Source organism: Carcharhinus amblyrhynchos, chromosome 7 (genome assembly GCF_965287045.1).
Source record: "Carcharhinus amblyrhynchos chromosome 7, sCarAmb.v2.hapA, whole genome shotgun sequence".
NCBI classification, from domain to species: Eukaryota; Metazoa; Chordata; class Chondrichthyes; order Carcharhiniformes; family Carcharhinidae; genus Carcharhinus; species Carcharhinus amblyrhynchos.
This window is the reverse complement of record NC_137330.1, coordinates 82,203,464-82,216,044: the sequence shown is the minus strand read 5'-3', so window position 1 is coordinate 82,216,044 and position 12,581 is coordinate 82,203,464. Positions and strand designations below refer to the sequence as shown.

The 12,581-nt window shown below is 42.0% G+C and overlaps 1 protein-coding gene across 19 annotated transcripts in view; it reads right to left on the bottom strand.

Annotated features, from left to right (window-relative positions):
- Nucleotides 1-12,581, bottom strand: part of snap91a (synaptosome associated protein 91a) — a 187,351-nt gene that overhangs the window by 84,603 nt on the left and 90,167 nt on the right. For 18 of the 19 annotated variants that reach the window (XM_080192666.1, XM_080192664.1, XM_080192674.1 and 15 more), the window contains 4 exons: nt 9,746-9,848; nt 7,672-7,765; nt 1,055-1,166; nt 714-820 (listed from right to left, as the gene is read on the bottom strand). In XM_080192666.1, coding sequence (XP_080048792.1) covers nt 714-820; nt 1,055-1,166; nt 7,672-7,765; nt 9,746-9,848 — 416 coding nt within the window. Of the gene's footprint in view, nt 1-713; nt 821-1,054; nt 1,167-7,671; nt 7,766-7,825; nt 7,920-9,745; nt 9,849-12,581 lie in introns of all 19 variants that reach the window. The other variant, XM_080192667.1, reaches the window with a different exon arrangement.

The window sequence follows — 12,581 nt, the reverse complement described above, 5'->3', positions numbered from 1 at the left end:
TTTGGATTTGAGATTGAAAATTGTAAATAGACAGAAAAAGCAAATAGGGTTTTGGGGGCGGGGGCACAAGCTCTACACAAAGGCTACAATTGAAACATTTAAAACTACAAATCTTTTTTGTTTTATGTTCAAGTTTTGGTCTTGCCAGGGGCCTGTACAGCTGTGGTAGGGTATCCTTGCTCCTGTACTTGAGTCATCCTGCAATGAAGACCTACATAGCAGCATTGGGCCAGCACCATGGCACAATACTGGGGCAACATGGTAGTTAGCACTGCTGCCTCAGCACCAGAAACCCAGGTTCAATTCCAGCCTTAGGTCACTGTCTGTGTGGATTTTGCACGTTCTTACCATGTCTGCATGGGTTTCCTCTGGGTGCTCTGGCTCCTCCCACAGTCCAAAGATGTGCCGGTTAGGTGGATTGGCCATGTCGAATTGCCCCTCAGGTGTCCCAAGTTGCATGGGTGAGATGAATTAGCCATGGTAAATGTGTGGGGTCTCAAGGATAAGTGCCTGGGTAAGATACGCTGTTAGAGACGGTGCAGACAATGGGCTGAATGGCCTCTTTCTGCACTGTAGGGCTTCTATGATCCTATACTGTGTATTTTTTCCTGATATAATCCCAAGGACCGATCTTCAAATATTGAATTAGTCAAAGTCAAACAAGGCTATTCCCCAGAGTTAACAAACATGAAGTGACTTTAATGATTACTTACTTCAGCAACTTTAAGAAATTCCGAAACTCTCGTCATCCTAGTGAGAAATTTTTTATATATTTCTAGTGCTTCTTTACATTGTCCCTTCTTCATTTCAAAATATTTTTCTAAAATCAGAAAACATATAATTACATTTAACTCTATTCCCAAATGTTGGTGTATTCCTAGCTGAAAGAGTCCAAGGATTTAGATATACGTTGCCACATTAATACTACGCACAAAGGTATGAGTGATTTGAATGCTGAAACTAATGGTGTAGATAACATCCACACAAAGTTAGCATCAGTAAAGAAACATGATTTATTTTTCTATTTGGTCTCATTTTATGCAATTGTACTCACCTAACAAATTAATGATTCCATCATTGTAACACGCAAATAATTTGATTAGATCTTTGAAAAGCAGCAAGAAAGCAGCGTTTATTACTCCATTTGACAATTCACCAGGGCTGACCTGCAATACCAAATCATGATCATTTAACAGTGTAGTTACAGACTAAATTTTAATTTTAGTACAAATGTCATCATTCAGTTCTTGACCGATTCTCTCACACACACACACCCGTAGTTACGTAGATTATGGTGCAATGAATGCTTTTACCATGCAGACAATAACAGAATGATCAGTCCATACTGAATGTTGTAAGGTCAACTGTCATCAAAGCAAAACAAAGCTTTTGCTGAACAGCGAATCCGGGAGGGTCTTCTGGTCCCACTGCCGACGGAATAATAGGAAATCCCACTGATAGTGGTGGAACCAGAAGATTCCACCACTGGCCAACAACACTGCCTCCCGCTGCCAAGAAACATGCCGCAGGGAGGCCAGAGAATCTTGCCCAATGTTTCAGGTTGATAACCTTCCATCAGAACTGTTGCTCATGTGGAGCGTTGTTACCAGAGAAATGGTGGATTACAAATGTCGCTTCTGTTTAACAAGAAAGGAAGGGATCAACCCAACAATTACACTGCAGTCAGCCCAATGTTGGCAGTGAGAACTTGAGACAATGATCCAGGAAAAAATGAATTGGCACTTGGGAAAGTATGGGTCCATAAATAAAAGTCAAACTTTTGATAAAGGGAAATCATGTCTGACTAACTTGATTTACTGCATAAAAGAACTCAGGGAATGCTGTTTTTGCCATTAACACTTATCTGTTTAAATATTCCAATGTCCCATTAACAGTCTGAACTTCTGACTCTGGAAACATCTTTAGTGAAAACAATGATTTTCACAACGTTATGACAGCAAGTATGAATTTTTGTATTTTATTCAATTTCCCTTGTACATTTTCTGATTGAACAACTTAATTAGGCTTTTTGAAAATCACTGGAGCAGCAACACCTCAACTCCAGTAAGTAACTTCTGAAGTTATTTGGTTGCCATGGGGTCAAGGGCCTAGGTCACACCCAACTGAAAGCATGGGCCAATTTTCAACACCTGAGATAAAAGGAAAAAGCAGTTGGCCATAGAGTTGCCAAACATATTGACACAGCTTTCTCTGGCATATAGTGCATACATGAGAACAAGCATGAGTGTAATGGACAAAGAAACAGGAAAACAGCAGCCGCTGTGAACAGTAAAATAAAAAGGCTTTTTTGCTAATCATGAGAGGGGGGCTTGGAGTGAGAGCAGGTAAGTTTGTTTTTGGTTTTTTTTGTGTTAGCTATAAGGGCTTTGGCTCACAGGGCCTAAGCAAAAAGGGAGAGGCAAGGTAAGTTTATAAGTTATTACTTTTTTCCTCTGTATTTCTAAAAAGGGCAAGTATGAGTGTGAGGCCAGTATGTTGTTGCCAATGCAATATATGGGAGGTCCTGGAGGCTCCTGGTCTCCCAGACGTCCATATCTGCGCTTGGTGTGTGCAGCTGCAGTCCCTAAGGGACCAGGTTAAGGAACTGGAACTGCAGCTCGACGACCTTCGTCTCATTAGAGAGAATGAGGAGGCAATTGACTGGAGCTACCAGTAAGTGGTCACACCGGGGCAACGGGAAGATGGCAAGGGGGTAACTGTTAGGAAGGGGAAAGCTCGTGATGGAGAGCACGCCAGTGGATGCCCCCTTCAACGTGGATGCCCCCTTCAAAATAAGTACTCCTGGGGGGCGGGGTCAGCTCACCTGGGGGAGGCAGCAGTGGCCAGGTCTCTGGAGCTGAGCCCAACCCAGTACTTCAAAAAAGTAAGAAAAAGAGCAGCAAGGCAGTGTCAATAGGGGACTCCATAGTGAGGGGATCAGACAGGCGTTTTTGCGGACGCAGACGCGAGTCACAGATGGTGGTTTGCCTCCCTGGAGCTGGATCCGGGATGTCTCTGGATGCGTCCCAGACATCCTGAAAGGGGAGGGGTGAGGAGCCGGAGTTTATGGTTCATGTAGGTACCGCTGACATAGTCAGGAAGAGGGAAGCCGTCATGAAAAGGGATTATAGGGAATTAGGTAGACAGCTGAGAAAGAGGAATGCGAAGGTAGTAATCTCAGGATTGCTGCCTGCACCACGGGAGTGAGAGAACAGGAATGGAATGAGGTGGAGGGTGAATGTGTGGCTGAGGGACTGGAGCAGGGGGCAGGGATTCCGGTTCCTGGATCATTGGAACCTCTTTAGGGGCAGGTGTTACCTGTTCAGTAAAGACGGGTGGCACTTGAATCCCGGGGGACCAATATCTTGGCAGGAAGGTTGGCTAGGGCTACTGGGGGGACTTTAAACTAGAAAGGTTGGGGGGAAGGAATAGAGATGAGGTGACTGAGACCGAGGTGGTTAGCTCACAGGTAGAGAAGGACTGTAGACAGTATGAGAGGGAGGTTAGACGGGTGATGGAGAAGGGCAGTGCCCAGGCTCAGACCCTCGGTCTATTTTAACGCCAGGAGTATAGTGATTAAAGTAGATGAGCTTAGGGCGTGGATTGCTACTTGGGGATGTGATGTGGTGGCCATTACAGAGACTTGGATGTGTCAAGGACAGGACTGGGTACTTCAGGTGCTAGGATTCAGGTGCTTCAGGAAGGACAGGGAGGGGGGCAAAAGAGGTGGCGGAGTGGCACTGTTGATCAGGGACAGTGTCATGGCTGCAGAGAAGGTGGATGCCATGGAGTGACTGTCTACGGAGTCTCTGTGAGAGGAAGTTAGGAACAGCAAAGGGTCAATAACTTTGCTGGGTGTTTTCTATAGGCCGCCCAATAGTGACAGGGAAGTTGAGGTGCAGATAAGGAAACAGATCCTAGAGAGATGTAGTAATAAGAGTTGTTGTGATGGGAGACTTTGATTTCCCAAACATCGACTGGAATATCCCTAGGGTAAGGAGTTTGGATGGGGAGGAGTTCGTTAGGTGTGTTCAGGTTTCCTGACACAGCACGTGGATAAGAGGAGAGGCTGTACTTGACCTGGTGCTGGCTAATGAACCAGGACAGGTGTCGGATCTCTCGGTGGGAGAGCATCTCGGGCTTGGAGATCATAATTCTATCTCCTTCACAATAGCATTGGAAGGAGATAGGATTAGGCAGGCTGGGAAGGTGTTTGTCTGGAGTAAGGGGAAATATGAAGACATCAGGCAGACAAGTGGAGTAAACTGGAAGGTGGTGTTCTTGGGGAAAGTACTGAAGGAAGGTGGCGGATTTTCAAGGAATGTTTGACTGAAGCTCTGCGCGACAACATTCCGATGAGACAAGGAGGTTTTGGTAGGTCACGGGAACCGTGGTGCACAAAGGTTGTGGTGAACCTAGTCAGGAAGAAAAGAAAGGCGTACAAAAGGTTCAGAGAGCCAAGAGACGTTAAGGATCAAGAGGAGTATAAGGCTTGTAGAAAGGAGCTTAAAAAGGAAATTAGGAGAGCCAGAAGGGGTCATGAGAATGCCTTGGCAGATAAGATTAAGGAGAATCCCAAGGCGTTCTACAAATATGTGAAGAGTAAAAGGATGAGAAAAGAAGGGATAGGACCTCTAAAAGGCGAAGTGGGAAAAGTCTGTGTGGAACCGGAAGAAATGGCAGAGGTGCTTAATGAGTATTTTGCCTCGGTATTCACAGTGGAAAGTGATCTGGGAGGTTGTACTACAGGTTTGCGGCAGACTGAAAAGATTGAGTACGTGAATGTTAAGAAAGAGGATGTGTTGGAACTTTTAAATTCTATCAAGATAGATAAGACGTCAGGACCAGATGGGATGTACCCTAGGTTACTGTGGGAGGTGAGGGAAGTGATTGCAGAGCCCTGGCAATGATCTTTGCATCGTCGATGGAGACGGGAGAGGTTCCAGAGGATTGCGGACGTAGCTCCTGTTTTCAAGAAAGGGAACAGAGATAGCCCAGGAAATTACCGACCGGTGAGTCTGAGCTCAGTGATTGGTAAGTTGATGGAGAGGATTCTGAGGGACAAGATTTATGAGCATTTCGAGAAGTTTAGATTGATCAGAAATAGTCAGCACGGCTTTGTCAAGGGCAGGTCGTGCCTTACCTGCCTAGTTGAGTTCTTTGAAAATGTGACTGAACACACTGATGAAGGGAGAGCGGTGGACGTGGTTTACATGGACTTCAGCAAGGCTTTTGATAAGGTCCCCCATGCAAGACTTCTTGAGAAGGTGAGAGGGCATGGTATCCAAGGGGCTTTGGCTTTGTGAATCCAGAACTGGCTTGCCTGCAGAAGGCAGGGAGTGGTTGTGGACGGGTCTTTTTCTGCATGGAGGTCAGTCATCAGTGGAGTGCCCCAGGGACCCTTGCTGTTTGTCATTTTCATAAATGACCTGGATGAGGAAGTGGAGCGATGGGTTAGTAAGTTCGCCGACGATACGAAGGTTGGTGGTGCTATGAATAGTCTGGAGGGATGTCAGAAGTTGCAGCATGACAGATAGAATGCAAGACTGGGCAGAGAAGTGGCAGATAGACTTCAACACGGATAAATGTGTAGTGGTCCATTCTGACAGGACCAATGGGATGAAGGAGTACAATATCAAGGTTAGGAGTCTTAGCTGTGTTGAAGAGCAGAGGGATCTTGGGGTCCTGGTTCATAGGACTCATCGGCCTTGCAGGTGGAGGATGTGGTCAAGGCGTATGGTGTACTGGCCTTCATTAATCGAGCGACTGAGTTTAGGAGTCGGGAGGGAATGCTGCAACTTTATAAGACCCTTGTCAGACCCCACGGAGTACTGTGAGCAGTTCTGGTCACCTCACTACAGGAAGGATGTGGAAGCTATTGAGAGGGTGCAGAGGAGATTTACAAGGATGTTGCCTGGATTAGGAGACATGCCTTATGAAGATAGGTTGAAGGAGCTAGGTCTCTTCTCCCTGGAGAGACGAAGGTTGAGAGGTGACCTCAGAGGTTTATAAAATGTTGAGAGGAATACATAGGGTGGATTCTCGGAGGCTATTTCCCAGGGCTGAAATGGTCGCTACCAGAGGACACAGGTTTAAGGTGCTGGGAAGCAAGTACAGGGGAGATGTTAGGGGTAAGTTTTTCACTCACAGGGTGGTGAGTGAGTGGAATCGGCTGTTGTCGGTGGTGGTAGAGGCGAACTCACTGGGGTCTTTTAAAAGACTTGTGGATGAGTATATGGGATCTAATGGGATTGGGAGTTACAGAGAGTTCTATGGCTTGGTAGGTATAGATGTGATCAGCGCAACTTGTGGGCCGAAGGGCCTGTTTGTGCTGTAGTGTTCTATGTTCTATGAGGCATAGTATTGATGGGAGCTTACTCTCTGGTCAGACCTGTAGATTTTAAAGACACTGATTCCGATGTAGCCAGGGAGGACTTGCCACCAGAGTGGACCTGCTCCCCTTAATCATTTTAAGCGGCGACAGTATGGGTTTGTGATTCCCTCCCTTCCCCCACCGAAGAAACTTTACTAATATAGCAGTGAATCCAGCCAATTGTACTGACTGCAGACAGAGTTTGCCAGTGATAGAGGGTGCGGATGCTTCAGCTGGTGAATCGGGCAGTGACCAAGTAGATGATTTCTTCCTGGACGGAAGCTATATTCCAGGTGCGCTCAGCCAGGCATGTGGAGTGTGTTCCATTACACATCTGAATTTTGTCTTTCAGATAGAGGGTTTTGGGGAATCAGGTGAGCCACTCATTGTTGAAAACCCTGACTCTGACCTGCTAGAGTAACCATAGCATTTTTGTGGCTGCTCCGGTTGAATTTTTGATTATTGATGTTGGTGAGGGATATAGCAATGTTCATGTCATTAAATTTCAAGTTGAGCAGTTATGTTCTCTCTTACAAGATTAGTTTTTATGCCACAGCAAATTATGACCTATTAATGTTGCCTGCCTCTTACTAATTCATGCCTGATTATTGTACAGGTCTTCCTGCACGCAGGTATGGACTTCATTATCTTGGAATAGATATTGGAGCTCAGCACTGCAATCACTGGCAAACAGCTCCACTTATTGTAATGAAGTGAGGACCATTTTCAGGAATATGCATAGCAAGTCAGGGTCTGCACTTAAAAATTGTGGCTCACATAGGAAAATACCAAAACAACTGGAAAAGAGCAACTGTAGCTGGTATAGGGTTTGGAGACCTTCTGTTCCCACACCAAATTCTTCAAAGAGTATTTTCAGCTTGAGAGATAAAATTGACATTCAGGTGAACAATGAAATAGGTGCATAACTTCAATTTAGACAATACTAGCATGATTAAAAGGGACAAGGAAACAATTAAAAGCATGCATTGATACATTTTCAGATGGTACAGAATTGAAAAGAGCAGGTACAGGCTAGAGAGATTAGAAATAGATGAAGCATGCATTTTCTGCATGAACATGCGATAAAGGGTGCAAAAGATGGTGTTCAAATAAGACCATGCATTTCTCCAAATGCAGACTGCTCATGCATCAGTATGCATTCCATATTTGAAGTGTTTTATGTAAGAGAGATTTAATATGCAGATGGATCAGAAACAGTCCCAATTAAATCAAAATGAATCATTCAATTCAGCAATGACGGTCACAACTACAAGCTGTCATGCTGATGAACTACTCACATCAAACTCCAGTAGTGCATCCAACTGCCCTTGCAGTATTGGCATGCCTTTCAACAATTTTTCTGGAGCCATAGTTCTCATTGCACCATCAGCCCTGTAAGAAAAAGCAAGCCTGAGCTAAATAATCTATTTTACCTGCACAAAAGCTACTTACATCAAACTCCAGCAGAACATCCAAATGTCCTTGAAGTATTTGCATACTTTTCAGCAATTTATCTGAAGTCATAATTCTCATAACACCATCAATCCTGAAAAAAATTGTAGCTTTGGAATCAATTATGTTTAAAATTTCAATTACACACTAAACAAGCTATATATTTCCTCTTCTTTTAAGTTGTCCAGAGCAACCTGAAATTTTATTAGGAGAGAGATTAGAGAACAGGCACTCTTCACCAAAGAACTTGAAAAAATAAACCTGAACCAACTCTCAGGTAAATGGGGAATTATTCCATTGGGACAGTTGCTTACCTATTCATTTGGTTTCCAGATGCCGATTTCTTTGCGGTGACATCATCAGCTTGGACTTTCAGAAACTTGCAAAAAATTTAAAAACTTAAACACAAGGGCAAGTCCAACTAATGGCAGACACCATAAGCTTTTATGCCATAGCAAATTATGATCCATTATCAGCATGGTTTTTGTTTAATACCAACCATTTTAAATTTTATTTAAAAGAACTGGTTGCATTAAAAAGGTTTAGTTATTTCAAGGAAGCACATTGAGATGAAGAGGTAACTGGAAGATCTTAATGAAGCTCATTAGCAAGAGAAAGGGTTGAGGGGGATGGAAGCACATACAAAATGTATTTTTTTTTCACCAAATTAGATACATATTGGGATCAAAATACAGCTGAAGTGAACACTCTTTCAAGGCTCATGAGCCAGGATTTAAAATGAGAAAAGTTTTTTTTACCCCTCCCCGAAAACATTACAGCTTGGGTCCTTATTCAGCAACTGTAAAACTATGCATTTCCTACTACTGGCTCTATATAGACTTGTTTATTTGCATTCAAAAGAATAGACAATGATACAAAAATGTGGGATCATTTTAACTCCAAAGAACAGATAGGTTAGGTGGCAAGGTAAAAATCTCAAATCTAAATCCAGCCCACCTTTAATGCTGACCAGCTAGCATTAAAACTGAAAAAAATCTGATGCTTGTAGCTTTAAAATAGTTTCTCTGATTTCTATGATTAAGTTAATGTATTCTTGCAATTCCAAATTTAATTTCTTTAAAGCCAACGTATTTACTGGAAAGCTCAAATCCAAACACAACTGAGGACAATTCAGGACATGTTTCGATCTTTTTTTTCCACAGTATTAAGACATTTAAGCTGAGGGTATTGTTTTGTGAAGCACAAGACCTGAAGGCAAATTTATTTAACTCAGTCAGGTTTGTCAAAAACCCATGATCCAGTGCATGAGTTTAATGCTGGTTTCAATTTATCATCACATGCTTAAACAGCAGCTACTCCTAATGAATGACAGAAGAAAGCCATTATATAAAATTCCACTAATTTATGAAGAGCAATCAAGCAGCTCATTTGAATGTGCAAAAGGAATTTTTGAAAACTGTTGAAAAATATCAAAAAGTGTTAGATTTTTTCACACAAATACAAATATTTAAAAGCTTTAGAAATGACCTTTGACAAGCCATCAGAATATACAGAGCACCATAATGAAAATGCAATGAAGCATGAATTTAGAACTTTTAAACATCCATATTAACTCTTGCACAAATGTCTTACTATGAAATGTGACATCCAACTTCTAACATGTCTGTGCTACAAACCCATGACATGACAGTTAGAAGGTTCATCACCACATCTGCTCGTAACACACAAGCAGCATTACATATTTGCTAAGAAATCAGAATGAAACCTAGTTTCAAATGAACATTTGATTTACAATCCTAAAGTTAACTTTTCTAATCAAGTATGAACCGTTAGAAACTATTTTCACAAAAAGACTGGGAAGCAATAAATCTAACTGTCTTAAGCGTGTAGTTGTTGGAGGCCACCACTGTGCTGTACTTTTAACGCACAAATGAGATTCAAAAGTGATTTCAAACTTACCCTTTCTTCACTCTCGCAAAGTCAAATGCCATCTGTCTGTAAGAATATGCCTTTTCATTTAAATATCTGCTGTATCGTCTAATAAACGTAGACATATCATAACCTGCAAGAATTAAAATGCAGCCATGTGAATAGGACTTCAAGAATACCAGTATGTTCTATTTGCATTCAAATTATATGGATTCCATCTTGGATTTATCCATAATACTTTTTTTAAAATGACTATTTGATAGCCAATTTTGCTAACATTTTGTTTTTGAGAGGCAGCAGATTATACTGATCAGGAACAAGGGAAAAAAAATTGCAGGATGGAAACTGTCACAAAATCTGGGGAAGGACCATACTGTAACAAACTTAGTATTTAACAAGAATTAATTGGCCCATACAATTCTCTTAATAACTGGTGTTCAATAATCAGACTTGTAAACAACTCCCATTTTCAAACCAAGGAGTCAGTCAAAAGCAAAAATGACTGTTTTAAACCATGCCAAAAAATCTCAATTTCATTTCAGCAGACTTCCACTGGGTGGCATCTTAAATTTTATTGTGCTTTGCTGGTACAAAAGTCACGTGTTAATTTACCACCCTTTATATAGTAAGTCATCACAGCTCTAATAGGAATATCAAATTTAGGAGAAGTGTGCCTTTTGGCTCTTCAAGTTTGCTCCACCATTTTATAAGATTACAGTTGATCTGGCTGTGGTCTCAACTTCACTTTCCCATCTGCCTCTCATAACCCCTGCTACTTTTGTCTATCAAAAGTCATTCCAATTCAACTTGAATAAATTCAGTGACCCAGATTCCATTGCTTTCTGGGGAAGAGAATTTCATGGACTAATGAATCTCAAATATTTTTCCCCTCATGCCCATTTGAAAAGGAAGAACTCTTTTTTTTAAACTGTGTGCCCTAGTTCCAGTTTACCAAAAAGAGAGGAAACATCCTTCTGGTATCCACACTATGAAGTCCTCTCAGGATCTTAAAATGTTTCATTAAAATCACATCTCATTCTTTTAAAACGAAAATGTGCATAGGCCCCAACCTATTTAACCTACTCTTTATCCTAGGAATGAAGTAAACCATTTCTGAACTGTTTCTAACACGTATTATTTTTCAAATAAGGAAACTAAGACAGTATACGATATTCCAGATGAGGTTTCACCAAGGCCTGGTACAGCTGCAGGAAATGTTTCCTCCTTTTACTTATCATTCTCTTAGCAATAAACACCAACATTCCATTTGCTTTCCTAATCATCAGTTGTACCTACATATTAACATTTTGTGATTTAAGTACTGGGACACCCAAATCTCTCTACACCAAGTTTCTCAATCTGCCTCTATTTAAATAGTATAGAGATATTCTATTCTTCCTGCCAAAATGGACAAGTTCAGAATTTCCCACAGTATACTCCACTTACCAATTTTATGCCCATTCACTTAACTTACGTGTATCCTTCTTCACCTACTTTTGATAACTTACTTTCATAAGAACATAAGAACATAAGAAATAGGAGCAGGAGTAGGCCATCTAGCCCTTCGAGCCTGCCCCGCCATTCAATAAGATCATGGCTGATCTGTCGTGGCTCAGTTCCACTTTCCCGCCCTCTCCCCATAACCCTTAATCCCCTCTCTTATCAAAAACCCATCAACCCGCTTCTTAAAAATATTTAGCGAGGCAGCCTCCACCACTTCAACGGGCAGAGAATTCCAGAGATTCACCACCCTTTGAGTGAAGAAGTTCCTCCTCAACTCCGTTCTAAACCGCCTCCCCTTTATCTTGAGGCTGTGCCCCCTAGTCCTACTGTCTTTTTTGAGCGGGAAGAGTCTCTCCACCTCTATCCTATCCATCCCATTCATCATCTTATACGTCTCAATGAGATCTCCCCTCATTCTTCTAAACTCTAACGAGTACAAGCCCAGTTTATTCAGCCTCTCCTCATAGCTCAATCCCCTCAACTCCGGTATCAGCCTAGTAAACCTCCTCTGCACTCCCTCCAGGGCCAAAATATCCTTGCGCAGGTGTGTTTCCTACCTATCCTGGTGTTACCAGTAAATTTAACTATTGCACAGTCTCATCACCCAAACAAGTTAAATTGCATCAGTATATTGCAGGATATATTCTACATAATTTTCCAACAGACAGGTTTCTTCTGGTCAACATAACGATCATTCAATTTCAGTCAGGAAGTCTGATCACTTCTTGCACACAATATTTCTCATCTTACTCTGGAATTTATGCCCATCTACCCCCCACCTAATATATTTACTGCCAAGACGCCAGGCACAATTCAGGGCAGACGGAATATAACGTGGAAAAACATGAAGTTGTCTAGTTTGGTTAAAAAATATACAAATGCAGAGTGTTTTTAAAACAGAAAAGAAATTGGGAAGTATTGATGCCTAAAAGAACCTGGTCACTCTTGTTCATAAGTCACTGAAAGCTAACAATAATAAAAGCAAATTACTACAGATGCAAGAATCTGAAACCAAAAAAGAGAGAATGCTGGAAAATCTCAGCAGATCTGGCAGCATCTGTAAGGAGGAAAAAAGAGCTGACTTTGTGCCCAGACAAAAGGTCATTTAGCGTGGATAGAGGTATACATTGCTGGAGATGGCATTATTATGAATGTAACATTGCATTTTATGCCCTGTAAGAAATGGCGGAGGTGATAGTGGATGCCTTGGTGGTTATTTTCCAGACGTCGCTGGATTCCGGGGAAGTGCCGGAAGATTGGAAAACGGCTAATGTTACGCCGTTGTTTAAGAAGGGTGCCAGGAAAAAGGCGGGGAATTATAAGCCAGTTAGTTTAACGTCTGTTGTAAGTAAAATGTTAGAAT